This window comes from Hemicordylus capensis, chromosome 1 (genome assembly GCF_027244095.1).
Source record: "Hemicordylus capensis ecotype Gifberg chromosome 1, rHemCap1.1.pri, whole genome shotgun sequence".
NCBI lineage: Eukaryota > Metazoa > Chordata > Lepidosauria > Squamata > Cordylidae > Hemicordylus > Hemicordylus capensis.
This window is the reverse complement of record NC_069657.1, coordinates 48,872,443-48,887,976: the sequence shown is the minus strand read 5'-3', so window position 1 is coordinate 48,887,976 and position 15,534 is coordinate 48,872,443. Positions and strand designations below refer to the sequence as shown.

The following is a 15,534-nucleotide window of genomic DNA, read 5'->3' as shown; positions in this document are numbered from 1 at the left end:
TTCTCTTGGCAATGCCCCATAGATTCTCTATGGGGTCAGGTCAGGTGAGTTTGCTGGCCAATCAAGCACAGTACACTGTATACTTTTCAGAGGTCCGATATTGTTCTATTCTTCAATCCTTGTTTTCTTGGTTCCATGTAATATTCTAATTTTCTGAGATTGTGGATTTGGGGTTTTCATGAGCTGTACGCCATGATCATCACAATTATAACAAATTAAGGCTTGACTTATCTCGCTTTGCATCTAATGCGTCTGTCTCATATATCAGTTTCACCTTTTAATTTGCATTACTGAAATTAATGGACTTTTGCACGATATTCTAATTTTCCGAGTTTCACCTGTATGCTGCAAAGATAATCACCAGTGCAGGGACAAGGAAACTAGGAGGCTCCCTGATGAGCAGGCTCCTTGGTTCAGAGCACCTGAGCAGATGCTAAGTTACAAGCATGGCTATTGCACACTGCATGCAGAAACCAGTCAGAAGAGGCCTGAGGTCCCAAGGCAGTCAAGTGCTGGGAATACAACAGATCCACTTCTGGAATAGCCAAGACTCAGTTATTCAACTCAGGGAGTGTCGTATTCCTAGGGCAATCTTTTGCACAACATTCCACAGGCGAGCCACCCAACTGAGTGACTTTAAGTTATACCACTGGGACACCCAAAGGGTGCTACACTATTATGTGTAGTGTAGCCAGCTTTAGAGCTGGCTATGGGGTTGAGAAAGCCTTGGTCGGCCTGATGGATGACCTTTACCGGGGAATCGACAGAGGGAGTGTGACTCTGCTGATTTTTCTGGATCTCTCGGTGGCGTTCAATACCATCAACCATGGTATCCTTGTGGATCGCCTGTGGGAATTGGGGAAAGGGGGCACTGCTTTGCAGTGGTTCTGCTCCTATCTCGCGGGTAGATTCTAGATGGTGGAGCTTGATGACAGTTGCTCCTCAAAATGAGAGCTGTTATATGAAGTCCCTCAGGGCTCCATTCTGTCACCAATGCTTTTCAGTATCTACATGAAACCACTGGGTGAGGTCATCAGGAGATTTGGTGCTGGGTGTTATCAGTATGCTGATGACATCCAAATCTACTACTCCTTTTCATCTTCAGGAAATGGCTCTCATTATCTAAATGCCTGCCTACAGACAGTAATGAGCTGGATGAGGGATTATAGATTGAAGCTGAATCCAAGCAAGACAGAGGTGCTCATTGTGGGGGCTCAGAATCTGAGGGGTGAGTTAGATCTTCCTGTGCTGGATGGGGTTACACTCCTCCAGAAGGAGCAGGTGTGCAGCTTGGGAGTATTCCTGGACCCAGGCCTCACCCTGGTATCTCAGGTGGAGGCCATAGATAGCCAGGAGTGCTTTCTATCAGCTTTGGCTGACAGTTGCGCCCATTCCTTGAAGAGGATGACCTCAAAACACTGGTGCATCAGCTAGTAACCTCCCAGATTGACTATTGCAATGCGCTCTACGTGGGGCTGCCTTTGTACGTAGTTCAGAAACTTCAGTTAGTTCAGAATGCGGCAGCCAGATTGGTCTCTGGGGCAACCTAAAGAGACCATATTATGCCTGTTTTAAAACAGTTACACTGGCTGCCAATATGTTTCCGGGCAAATTACAAAGTGCTGGTTATTACCTTTAAAGCCCTGAATGGCTTGGATCTAAGTTATCTTAGAGAGCGCCTTCATGATCCCCACCGCACATTAAGGTCATCTGAGGAGGTCCTTCTCCAGTTACCACCGGTTCGTCTGGTGGCAACTCAGAGGCGGGCCTTCTCTGTAGCTGCTCCTGGGCTGTGGGATGCACTCCCAGCAGAAATCCGTAATTTAAATTCTTTGTTTGGCCTGGCCTTCCAGGGCTTGTAAATGGTTGTAATTGGTTTTAATGTTGTAACCTGGTTTTCAGAGTTTTTTTAATCGTTCTGATTGTTTAATTACTGTTTTATGATACAATTGTTCATTGTTGTTGTTTTACATTGTTTTTTAATCTGTTTTAATTGTTACTGATTTTAACGGTTTTGTTTTAATTGTAAACCACTCTGAACCACTTTGGAAGGGTGGTATAAAAATCAAACAAACAAAGTATAGAGATTATGAACTTTTTTCATTAGAGAGTGCAGCAAGGTCTTCTGCTTGGTATGCCTTGTGCTAACAGGAGGACACTGGGTGAATTAACTTTTTTTTCAAACAAGCATCTTTCGCTAACTCTAAAATGGCTCTTCTCGAAGTTCAAGAATCTTTCCGCACATGAAAGGGCACCTTTGGATACAACCAAAGGAGTTATGTAATTGAGAAGAGATGATGAAATTAGGGGTATTGTTTTCTATAACCTGATTCATACCAGTGTATGCTGTGTGTACTACGAGTTCAGATATATTAAATATGTGTATACTACCTAATGACTGGGAAGTTCCCATCTGGTTGCTGGATGGGATCACATGTTTGCATCAGATTCTGTTCCATCTCTATAGTCTCTATCCATTGCGTGTATCTGGATAGTTCAGCCTAGAACATTTCCCAAGATATCTCACATGGGAAATAATCTAAATTAAAACAATACCACTCCAGCTCTATAGCAATTTAATCCTTGTTGGAAAGGTTCATATTAAATACAACACAATTTATACTGAAAAATATGTAGTTTACTCAAGATTGTTTCATTCAGCATCTCTAGCTGACTTGTTTCTTCACATGCATCAACTGCAGTTTTTTGTGTTAGAACAAACTGTTAGAAGGATATGCAGCATGGTGTAGTGGTTAGAGTGCTGGACTAGGAACAGGAAGACCTAGATTCAAATCCCCATTCAGCCGTGATACTTGCTGGGTGACTCTGGGCCAGTCACTTCTCTCTCAGCCTAACCTACTTCACAGGGTTGTTGTGAGGAGAAACTGAAGTATGTAGTACACTGCTCTGGGCTCCTTGGAGGAAGAGCAGGATATAAAAAATGTTAAAAACAAAACAAAACACAAAATATTTCAGCAACTGAACAGGACTATTTTTGTTCTCTAATTTAAAATAATGTAATAATGTATGTGTGTGCCCCTTAGTCCTCCACAGACGCTATTATAGATTTCTGGCCTTTTTAATATTGCTCAGCCAGCTCATCATTGTATATACATCTGGCTGTTTTATGCCTGAATTTTCCTTGTGTTCTTCCCCGCACTGCACCTGATTCATGGCAGATGGATGCTTAAACAAAAACAAAAAAGGTCTGTGTGTGTTGAAATATTTTCCCAGCTTTGCTTCCTTTCTCTGTGTGGTCAGACTCTCCTTGCTGCTGTCTTGTTTGCACAGTAGCTCCTCCTGGTTCCACAGCATACTCTAAGGGGGTTCACAGTGGGGTCGCTTTTTTTGAAGCTGAATCCAAAAGCTCTGGGTCAATGTCAGCCTCATGCCTCAGTATTCAGGGTAGAGTGTACAGCAGCCAGGATTACAGTGACACAGAAACCAAAGCCTTTTGGATGTCTGCTGCCCCCAAGAAAAACAGTCCTGACCTTTCTCCAGCCTCTGACAGTCGTGCTGTTAGAAGCTGCTTTGTTGACTCTTCCCACTGGGTGATAGAACTCCTTGTCTGCATGTGATTCAGAAGATACAGGGGCAATGCTGAGCAACAATCTTGCAAACACCAGGATTCTTTATAATAGGAGTGAGAAATGCTTTACATTCAAGCTCTTCTTCATTGCATGGTAAGCTATGGAATAGGGAGTTATTGTAAAGTTAACAGTCTCATGGTAAACGTCAAAAGTAGAAAAGGACTTATTAGACTTCTGACCGCATAGACTGCCCTGTCATAAAGGTCAAATAGGTGAAATCTACATTTTTGTTCTTTTCCAACTAGGCTTTGTTTGCCAACTTCCCACCATCCACCATCAGTCCTATGCCTCTGTCATCTGGTTCTGGTGCCCGCAGGACGTCAAGTGCCATTTCTAGCAGCGAGAAAGCAGCCAGGCTGCACAAAGTTATGACATCCCAGAGTGCATCTTCGCCCTTGGTCCCAAAGCCTCCTGCCAGCCACAGACAGGCAGTGATCAGGAAGGTGGCATCTCAGAGGAATTCCAAGTAAGTTACTGTTTCTCAGAAGGAGCATGCTCTTGAAAAATATACATGGAGAACACAGGCAGCAAGTGTCTCTGGCGTGTTTTTTAGAACAGGGTTGGGGAGGTGGGCATCTCTACCCTACAAATTAACTTTATTAGAGAAATTAAGATTTTTTTTTGTTTTTTGTTTTTTTAAAAAATATTTATTTTGTTTATTTTATTTTATTTTTACAAATCCAGATATAGGAATTTGGGATGTAAGGTCAAAGCAGTTGTCGAACCTATTTATTTGTGTTTCATTGTAACCTTCTCTGACAGGCAGTGCTTCTTTTCCATGAGTATAAGCTTGGGAAGCCACTTCATGTATTGGCTTCCTAATATGTGCTTTTGGAACCAAGATAGTTGCACCTTTGTGTATGATGATGTATGATTAATCTCAGACTTAGAAAAATACAGGAGGAGGGCTGCATCATATTTTATCAGACCATATGTTTTTACTCTGCCCCAACTTCTGTCTCTGGATGGTTTCCAAGAAAATAAAACAAATTAAAACAGAAATTAAGACCTTGAAACAATTTAAAACCACAAGTCTAGTTAAAAAATTGGGTGAAAAAATGTGTCTTTAAAGACTTTTTAAAAGTTGTCAGAGAAGGGGGAGCTCTTATTTGAGCAGGGAGTGCATTCAAGAGTCTCAGGGCACCAACAGAGAAGGCCCATCCCTGTGTAGCCACCAGATATGCTGCTGGCAATTGCGGATGAACCTCTCTGGATGATCTCAATGGGCGATGGGGCTCATAGTGAAGAAGACGTTCTCTTAAATACCCTGGGCCTAAACCTTTTAGGGCTTTATAGGTTATAACCAGCACCTTGTATTTTGCCCAGAAACCTACTGGTAGCCAGTGTAGTTCTTTTAATATAGGAGTAATATGGTCTCTCTGAGATGACCAGGAGACCAACCTGGCTGCCGCATTCTATATCAATTGCAGTTTCTGGACTATGTACAAAGGCAGCCCCACACATTGCAGTAGTCAAGTCTGGAGGCTACTAGTATATGTACCACTGTTCTGAGTCATTTATCTCAAGAAATAGACACAGCTGGCATATCAGCCGAAACAGATAAAAAGCACTTCTGGACACTGCCTCAGCCTGAGACACTAGGGAGAGGTGTGGGTCCAAAAGCACTCCCAGACTGTGTATCTGTTCTTTTTGGGGAAGTGTGATCCCATCGAGAACTGCCAGATCACAATTGTCTCCTGAGTTCCAACCCCGCACAATAAGTATCTCCATCTTATTTGGATTCAATCTCAGTTTGTTATCCCTCATCCAGCCCATCACTGCCTCCAGGCAGGCGTTAAGGGAGGTTATGCCTTCTCCTGATGATGTTGACCTGAAAAAATAGATTTGAGTGTCATCCACATACTGATAACACCCTGCACCAAATCTCCTGATCAGTGGCGTACCTAGGCAATCTGGGTGCCTAGACTGCCATGCTGCGAGGCCTTGCCTGCCACTGTGCCGCTCCTCCCACCACTGCGAGGGCCCCTCCGCTGCTGCGATCCCTCTTCCTTGCTGCCGCCATGAGGCCGAACCAGCAATATTCTAGCCGCCATGTGTGTGGGGGAAGTTAGGTGAGCAGGCCTCCCCCGCCCCCGTGGCAGTGGGCAGAGTGGGATCAGCCACTAAGCCTGACTGTGCAGCTCAGTGGCCTCTGAGAACTGCGAGGCTCTCTGGTGTACTTGAGCAGTTAGGATAGAGTGTCACAAGCCCATGACGTCACGAGCTTGTGACACTCTATTCTAACTGCGCAGGCGTACCGGAGCACCTCGCAGTTCTCAGAGGCCACTGAGCCACACAGTTAGGCTCAGCGGCTGCTCCCGCTCCTCCTGCCACCACTGCTGCTGGTGGGGGTGGGGGGGTGGCCTTCTCACCTCACCCCCCATCCCCAGCTGTGCAGATGATGGCTAGATTATTGCCGGTTCGGCCTCACGGTGGGGAGGAGGGCTCACAGCGGGGGGCTTGTGGGGGTAGCAAGAGCCCCCTGGGCCTTGGAGGCCACAGGCCAGGGCCCCACGGTCCAGGAATAAGAGCACCTCTGCTCCTGATGATCTCTGCCAGCGGTTTCATGTAGATATTAAAAAGCATTGGAGACAGTATGGAGCCCTGGGGGACTCTATATAAAAGTTCACGTTTTGAAGAACAACAGTCTCCATGTGACACCATCTGGAATCTGCCCAAGAGGTAGGGGTGGAACCACCACAAAGCAGAGCCTCCCACTCCCAACCCTCTCAGTCGCTCCAGAAGGATACTATGGTCGACAGTATCAAAAGCCACAGAGAGATCCAAAAGGTCCAATAGAGTCATACTCGCTCTGTCAATTCCCCATTGGAGATAATCCATCAGGCCGACCAAGGCAGTCTCTACCCCATAGCCCTCCTGAAAACCTGTTTGAAATGGGTCTAGATAATCCGTTTCTTCCAAGATTATCTGGACCTGCGAGGCCACCACACTTTCTTGCCCAACCATGGAAGGTTGAAGACAAGCTTAGCTCTGAGGGATTCAATGCAAACTTCTTCAGAAGAGGTCTAATAATTGCCTCCTTAAGACAGGAAGGCATCTTGCCATCCCTCAGAGAAGCACTTATAATATTTACCAAGCCCTCTACAACAACTCCCCTGCCACATAGTATAAGCCATATCGGACAAGGATCAAGAGAACAGATGATAAGCTGCACCGCTCCAAGCAGCTTATCCACATCATCAGGAGACACAAACTAAAACTGATCCAACATAACCACATAAGAGGAGTTGCTGTACACTTCTGCAGTAGACTCTGCAATAATTGTGGGGTCTGAGTCAAAGTTGGCACGAATATGAGAGATTTTATCCACAAAAAACTCATTAAAACATCACAACAGGTTATTGATGGTTCCAAATTCTGATTCAAGGGAGGAGGGGCATGTACTAGATCTCTCACAGCCCTAAACAACTCTGCTGAGCATGAGCTTGCAGATGCAATACAGGCAGAAAAATAATTGCTTCTTTTCTGCACATATTGCCTGAGCATAGGTCTTCAAATACACTCTACCTGGTAATCTGTTGGATTTGAGTCATGTCTTTCTTCACTTGCGTTCCAGTCATCTACCTTGCCACTTCAGCTCCCGTAGTTCTTCCATATACCAAGGGGCCAAATTTGAAGTGGTTCAAAGAGGATGCTTAGGAGCAATTGTTACTGCCCTGGTGAGTTTGCTGTTTCAGTTCTCCACCAGGACATCAACAGAATCACCAGCAGAACCAATACTAAATCCTTCCAAGGTTTCTTGGAATCCTATTTGATCCAACAACCTTCTCGGGCGGCCCATCCTAATTGGCCCCTCACCCCTGCAGAGGTGGAACATGATTGGAAGTCCAACCTTAACCAGATGGTAGTCCATCCATGACAATGGATCCAAGACCGCTTAGGATAGGCCCATAGGTCATGGCAGCTATGAACTCTTGGACAAATGTTCAAAGTGAACATTTAAGTCCCGCATTACCAAAAGCCTGGGAGATGCCAATGCCAAGTCTAAGACCAAGTCTGTTCAGCTCAGTTCCATTGGGCAGCAGGTTGATCGGTACACCAACAAAAGTCCCAGTCTGTCCCTGGTCCCCAGACTTAAGTACACACATTAGATATGGTCAGACACTTCGACAGGGATCTTGGCAAGGGAGATGTTATTCTTATAGACTACAGCCATTCTACCTCCTCGCTCATGTCCTCTCACCTGCTCCTCAACACAGTATCCTGGAGGTTGAAACTGGGACCAGACTGGATCATCAGCCTCTCCCAACCAGGTTTCTGTGATACATACCAGGTTGGCCCCTTTATCCAGAATCAGATAATTTTTAATTGAATGCTGCAGAGAAAGAGAGCTCTGTAGAAAAGCATTGTTGTAGAGTAGTGTGGTGGTGTTTGTATTCCACAAACTAATGGTTTATTTCCTCGAGCATGGCACATTTCTTGCAACTTCCATATCCTATATAAAATATATTTGCTGATCTTTTAAATGTGTTATATAATATTATGCCCTGCTATGCTTTTGATCTCAATATATTGTGATAAGTGTTTGTATTGCTTGTAAATGTGTTGTCTTTCTGTTTTTATCAAAGTCATTAAGTTGGAGTCTGACTTATCTTCCCATGACAATTTGTTATTTGTGACTCTCCATCATTCTGTCTCCTACTTGTCTCTTTCCTAGACTAAACAGTCTCATTCTTCTCAGTCTCCCCTCATACAGAAGCTTCTCTAGGCTCCTGATAAAGTATGTCATCCATCTTTGGACTTGCTGAGTCACATTATAAATCTTCCTAGTTCTGCTCCATTTTGCTGTTCTGGATTTGGTTCTTCACAGATTTTTACTGCCTCTTTTTGTCTTTAAGATAAAGGATGTTTATAATAATTAATTCTGAAGTGTTTCTTAGTGGTGGTGCACAGGTGCAGCATTGCCGTTCATTGGCCAAGCTGAGAGATGGCAAGTAGAAGAACACAGAAAATTTGAGAAAACAATATTTGATGCAGGTACATTGATGACGCCTTCCACATCCTTACATGCCCTAAGATTTTGACAAAGTAGGAGGAAGAAGAAGAGAGAGGGCTAGAAGAATACATTTCAACAACCTTCTATTCCCACTGGGTATCCTACCCAATGTCCAGTAATTTGATATTTCTCAATATTGGTCGACATACTGTGCAATCCAGTGCCGGTGTTTCTGACCTACCAGGGCTTCTGCGCATGTGAAAGGCAGCCTTGAAGGTGTTGAGGAGGCAGGCAATTATACAATGACCTAAAACAGGCACTTGTGTTGTGCTACTTCTGTTGTTTCCAATGGAAGTAACACAGGAAATGCCCACATGTCGTTTTAGATCATTGTGCAACTGCTTGTCTCTGCAACACTGCCATGGCTGTCTTTCATGTGCATAGCAGCCCAAGTGAGTCAGAAACACTGGCTTTGGATTGTGCAGCATGTTGGCCATTGTTTTTAGAATGTTGTTTTCATTTTGTTTCTCCCAGTTTTGTAAGTCAGGCAAGATATGTGCTGTTGCGGTGATGCATAGAGTAAGAGGCATTAAAGTGCAGCATCTTGTGAAGTAGAGTATCCCGTTATGGCGCTTATCCAATAGAAACCCATGCTGTATGCGTTGTATTTATTTATTAAAAACCTTTTAATAGCACCCTTCAGCAGTATTTTGAGGACAGTGCAGCGGGGAAATGACTGAATAGCAAAGCAGAGGTTGCCAGTTCGAATCCCTGTTGGTGTTTCCCAGACGATGGGAAATACCTATATCAAGCAGCAGCGATATAGGAAGATACTGAAAGGCATCATCTCATCCTGCACAGGAGATGGCAATGGTAAACTCCTCCTACCAAAGAAAAACCACAGGGCTCTGTGGTCGCCAGGAGTCAACATCAACTCGATGGCACACTTTACCTTTTCCTTACAAAAACAAAACATAATAAGTACAATCATAATACCATAAAATACAAAACAGTATAATAACAAACAGACTAAAAACAGCAGTTGAAACAATGTAAAGGCCTAGAAAAATAAATGGTACTAGCTGAACCCACGCAGAGCATCTGTGCAATAGTACTTGATTGCTTACTTCACCCCCACCACTGCCCCCTCACCTCTGAGATCTCTCCATCCTCTCTTGAGCTCCTGCTCCTCCTCCATCCTGTTTCTCCATTCCCCTCACCGCTCTTGGTCATGGCTGCAGTGTTAGTCAGCCCCAGCAACAATGCAGCCATGACCAAGAGCAGTCAGCCCCCTAACCCCAGCTGCAGCCCCCTAACCCCAGACACCTCCCAGACACCCCCTAACCCCAGACACCTGCAGCTGAGCTGCAGCCCCCTAACCCCAGACACCTCCTCACCCGAGCCTCTCTCCTGCTCCTCCCTGCAAGAGCAGCAGCAATGGTTGACCGGGCCCTTCCTCACAGCCGCCACCACCATGGCCACTCGTTCCCCTCAGGCCACTGACAGGCCCAGGCCCATCCCTCGCCCTCCCTTCTTTCTCTCATCCCCTCCTTTCCTTTTTTAGCTTACTTTCCAGTAGTGAGATCACCCAGCTTTCTCTGTGTGTGTCCGTCCATATGTGTGACCCCCGCTATCAGTTTTGCAATGCCTGGACCAAATTGGGTACAGTTGTAGGGACACAAAGGGACACCTCAGTGGTGCAGTTTGTGATGATGTCATCCACTCTCATCCAAGATGGTGGATACGTAAACTATTGAGGGGCAAGTGCACTAACTTGAGGACTGTTTAACCAATTTGAACCAAATTTGGTAAAGTTGCAGTGAGTAACACACAGGGACACCTCAGTGGTATAGTTTGTAATGATGTCATCAACCCCAATCCCAGATGATGGACGCATGAACGTTTGAGATGCAAGAGATCTAGCTTGTGGACATCGATTTGCACCAAATTTAGTCCAGTTGTAGAGACAGTGAAAGGAAAGTGGGCTGATTAGTTCTTACCAGAAGAACTTCTCTCTCCCTCTCCCTCTCCCCCCCCCCCACGTTTGCTCTTCCCCTCCCTTCTCTCTCTCTCTCTCTCCTCCTTCCTGAGTTAAGAGATCTTGTTCATCTTGTTTCCTGCTCTAATTCTCACAGTGGCAGCCTCCTTCTCCTGAAGGGGCTCTTTTCTCCCTTATGAGTGCTCTCTTTGCAGACCCCTGCCCACTATCCTTTTATATATAGATAGATTGTTTTCTCCTCTACAATCAAGCACATATTATTATTATTATCACATTTATATCCCGCTCTTCCTCCAAGGAGCCCAGAGCAGTGTACTACATATTTGAGTTTCTCTTTCACAACAACCCTGTGAAGTAGGTTAGGCTGAGAGAGAAGTGACTGGCCCAGGGTCACCCAGCTAGTTTCATGGCTGAATGGGGATTTGAACTCAGGTCTCCCTGGTCCTAGTCCAGCACTCTAACCACTACACCACACTTCTGACCAGTAACAGTTGCATTCCAACTGACCTTAACCATCCCAGGCTCCTCCCCCCTATCTGCATATGGAATCCCCACTGCCCAATCACCACAGTGCTTCTGCTCTGTTACCTCCAATTGGTAAAGCACTGTGTGGGCGGGGCTTGCAACGCATGACCTTAGCATATTATACAGATAAGATTCTGGCACAACAAAGATAACAGTGTAGGTACAAGATGAATCTTCTTGAAGAGAAAAGTCCACAAATGAGGTGCCACATCCAAGGAGGCCCTCCTCCTAGTTGTTACCACAAATGGAAGGGGCACCTTTAGGAGGCCCTCCCAGGTTGATGTTAGTGCACAAGCACATTGATGTGAGAGCAGCCATTCTTCATGGGCTCTGTGCAGTCACACCACTGGGGATGTGTACCCACGCACGGCAACTTCAGAAAATTCTAGAACTTCTTTCAGATATTTTAGTTTCAATGTGACTAGTTCTGTGTTGGCCAAAATGTGTTAAGCATGTTGCAGAAATTGATTCTTTGAAACCCACCTACAGCATGTCCAATTTCTGTTGTTTTGAGAGATTTTACAGTGACCGTTTTTACTAGTTCAGTGGAGTTGAATCACCCTGATTAATTTGCTCAGTGTCACAGACCACATTTAAAAAAAATATTATTGTTGTTGTTGTTTACACAATCAGACAGGTGTTATTGACTGGTTTGTTTTATCCAGACATCGAGTCCTTCCCAAAGACCTGGGATGGCTGAATTTTATTATCAATGTTGTTGCTGTTATTATTAGAGATATCGTTGCAGAATATAGGCTGTTCCCAGTAATGCTGCTTTTTGTAATTGGCTGATGGTGATTTCTGTGGCCCCTATGGTGTTGAGGTGCTCTTCAAGTTGTTTTGGAATTGCACCTAGGGCGCCAGTTACCACTGGGATAATTTGGTTTCTTCTGCCACAGCCTTTCAATTTCAATTTGTAGATCTTTGTATTTTGTGATTTTTTCTATTTCTTTTTCTTCTATTCTGCTATCCCCTGGTATTGCTATGTCGATTATTTTAACTTGATTTTCTTTCTTCTCGACTACAGTTACAGTATATCTGGTGTACTGTGTGGCAGATGTTTGTCTGTTTGTAATTGGAAGTTCCATCTTCATTTTCTACAACTTTTTCAATTTTATGGTCCCACCAATGTTTGGTTACAGGTAGCTTGTATTTTTTGCAGATGTTCCAGTGTATGATCCCTGCTACCTTGTCATGCCTTTGTTTGTAGTAAGCCTGTGCGATCTTTTTACAACAGCTGATTAGGTGGTCCACTGTTTCAGCTGCTTCTTTACAAAGGCGGCACTTGCTGTTTGTTGTTGATTTTTCTACTTTTGCTCTTATTGCATTTGTTCTTAGTGCTTGTTCTTGTGCAGCCAGTATTAAACCCTCTGTTTCTTTCTTCAAGTTGCCATTCTTAAGCCATTGCCAGGTCTTGGTGATGTCTGATTTTCCACTTATATTGGGCAAATATTGACCATGCAGTGGCTTATTTTTCCATTTTTCTGCTCAGTTCTTGACTTGTTTTTTCTTGTAGGCCTCCTTTGTTTCATTGGTGTTGAATAGTTTCTTATTATTGAACATTTTAAGTGCATCTTCTTCACTGTCCTTTATATATTCTTCAAGGCCTCTTTTCTCCTCCTCTACTGTTTGATGGACTTGCAGCACTCCTCTTCCACCTGAGCTGCGAGGGAGGTAGAGCCTATCTACATCACTGCGGGGGTGTAGAACATGATTGATGGTCATTATTTTCCTGGTCTTACGATCTAGCGTCATTAGCTCTGCCTGGGTCCAGTCTATTATTCCTGCAGTGTATCTGATAACAGGTATAGCCCAGGTGTTTATGGCTTGTATGGTGTTCCCGCCATTGAGTTTGGACTTGAGGATTTTTCTAACTCTCCTGATGTATTCACTTCCAATTTTTCTTTTAACTTCAGTGTGTGCGATGTTGTTGTTGGTGGTGTTCTTGTTGTTGTTGTTGTTGTTGTTGTTTTATAAGTCCTCAGACTTACGACACAATTAGTTCCTGAAAACGATATCTTAAGTTGAAACATCTTAACCTGGAACCCATTTTCCCACAGGAAACAATCCTATAAATGGGGGGGTTGGTTTCTGATCCAAGGCCAAGTACCCTATTCCCCCGCTGCTGTCAAAGCTGGTGGTATGTAAGTCACAGGCACGAAGACATGCAGCGGAGAACTTGATGGTGGGGAATCAGAAGTTGCTCACCCTTGCCACCCACTCCTTTCCCTCTTTCTCACTTTTCCATGGAAGGAAGGGAGGCAACTGGGTAACTTGTCTCCATGTCCTCCTCCTCCTGGGCAATGGTTAGACATGGAAGGAAAGAAGCAGAGTGTGGGCTAGGAATGCGCCAAGCTCTTTCCCTCTCACTGTCATAGCACAGCAGCTGTGCCTGGAGGAGGAGGAGGAGCCAAAGTCGCAGAAGGTGTCCACAGCTGCTGTTTCCAGGTGGTTTAAAGCATGTATTTGTGTGGCCTAACATTTCTCAGAAGAAACCACCTCTGCTGAGCATTAAAACTCATTTTCTGAGGGGTGCAGCTACATCTTCAGCCTTCAAGGGTAATTTCCCTGTAGTGGATATCCGTAAGGGCAGCCTCTTGAGTTTCTGTTCATTCATTATAAGATTGACAGGCTTGCATTTGTAGATACAGCATTTGGTAGGTGGGTTCTGCAGTAGGTTGTTTCTTATTGCTTGGCTGCTCCCCGATTTCCCCACCCATGGGTGGTACTGCTCTGTTTCATCCCAATAGTGAGGAATACATCTGGAAACTAGGAAAGAAAGACATTTTCTTACCATGAATTTCTATTTTTATAGACTCCTGAAGGGCGTTGACCCTGACACCCCTTCTTCTGGTGACCAGTGTTGGTTATCTGGGTGGGGCTGGATGGTGTAAGGCTTCTGCATTCACTACACGAGGGAGACATAATCAAGGACTCCTGGGATGTTCCTTCTATTATGTTCCCTTCATATTTGGATTTAAGTTTCAGTCCCCCTTTAAAAAGCATTTGTGACATTTTTTCAGCTGGATATTCCTTCTGCTTCCAGCACGGCGCTGTGTAATTAGTCTGTAGAGGGCTGAGGAGTGTCTTTGTTCTTCCAGTCCGATCTGGGAAGACAGGTGGCTCCTCTCCCTAGAGAAGCTTCTGGATTTGGAATTCTGCCTACTGTCTCAGGAGCCTCACCTGATAGTGAGGAATGTCCTCTAGGAGTCAATGAGAAAAGACATTCATGAAATAACATTTCTTTTTTTCATCTTACTCACCATGAGCCCATAAAGTAAGATGGGATACCCATGAAAATTTATTTAGTTTCATCCTCCAGACCTGTTTTTAAAAAGGGAATTGTTAATTGAGTTGGCCAGTTTAATAAGATCCAATGGTAGAACAGTCATAATGGGTCTGTGCTGCTGATTTTTTTATTTTTTTATTTTTTGGTCTGATTTTCTCTATCCTGGAGAGTAGTACTTGTTAGTTCAGGTGACAAGCCTTTCAATAAGTTCTTCTGCCAAGCAGCAAGGTGTGTATTTGAAGATGCTGGTGTGCTACACTCGCTCGTTGGCAGGGGGAATGTTTATCCTTGTGAGATGGAATTGCAGCTCCTTGGACAGACTTGACTTTACTGCGTTCTTGTGGTTTCTGCTCTGTGACAGGCAGGAGTGTGGGAAAACCGGAAAAAGTTCAGCATCAAAAATGCACAGAAAGGAGGGGGAAAACAAAAGATTCCTTCACAATTTCAGAACATGGTCCAATTATTGAAGGCTGCAAGAAGCCATTCCGGAAATACTTTCTGAGTTGCTGTTCAGACTCCAGAGTGAGGCTCCAAGCCTAGTCTTGCCATTTACGGGATCGTATGGTAACTTATTTGTCAGTTACATGCAAGTAGGAGTTCCCAATTATTTTGGAAGATAGGGGATTGACCATTCCGAACGTGTCAGTCCATCTGTCCTTCTGATCAGTCTTACCAAGTTTGTCTCCCTAACAGTATCTGAGGAAAACAAAAACAAGAAAATAGTTTAGTTATATAGGAGTAGTTTTCTCCAAGACGCAAAAACAGAACAGATGAAAACTGTTTCTTAGTTGCTTCCAGGCCCTCCCTCCCTCTCGCTATATGAAATTTGTTTCAAGTACAAAGTCCCCCTGAACAGGGAACGATTATGTTCTATGCAGACCTGAACTTCAGATTTACCTCTACATTGTACTGTAGTAGGGTTTTTCCAGGGGAAAGTGTACTAAACAACTTCTCTGCAAGCTGCACTAAAAGGATTTGAGGTGAGAAAGATGGCATGCAATCCAGGAGCAGATCAGTGTGCCTAGGAATGTGTGGAGTCTCCTTCCTTCAAGTTTCTAAGAACGGTTGGACCAGTATAGAGGGTGGTGGCCTGCATGACTATTTTACTCTATTGTCTCTAGACCCATGGAGGGCATTCCAGAATCTTCGGGATGGCTGCTCTCTCCTGGAACAG

At 44.4% G+C, this 15,534-nt stretch overlaps 1 protein-coding gene across 21 annotated transcripts in view; it reads left to right on the top strand.

The window, feature by feature from the left end:
* Window positions 1-15,534, top strand: part of TTLL5 (tubulin tyrosine ligase like 5) — a 253,862-nt gene that overhangs the window by 211,994 nt on the left and 26,334 nt on the right. For 18 of the 21 annotated variants that reach the window (XR_008309973.1, XR_008309988.1, XR_008309987.1 and 15 more), the window contains one exon: window positions 3,836-4,056. Coding sequence is in view for 15 of the 21 variants with exons in the window: in XM_053262503.1 (XP_053118478.1) it covers window positions 3,836-4,056 (221 nt within the window). In the remaining 6 variants the exon portion in view is untranslated. Of the gene's footprint in view, window positions 1-3,835; window positions 4,057-8,491; window positions 8,589-15,534 lie in introns of those variants that run through there. The other 3 variants (XR_008309989.1, XM_053262585.1, XM_053262656.1) reach the window with 2 other exon arrangements.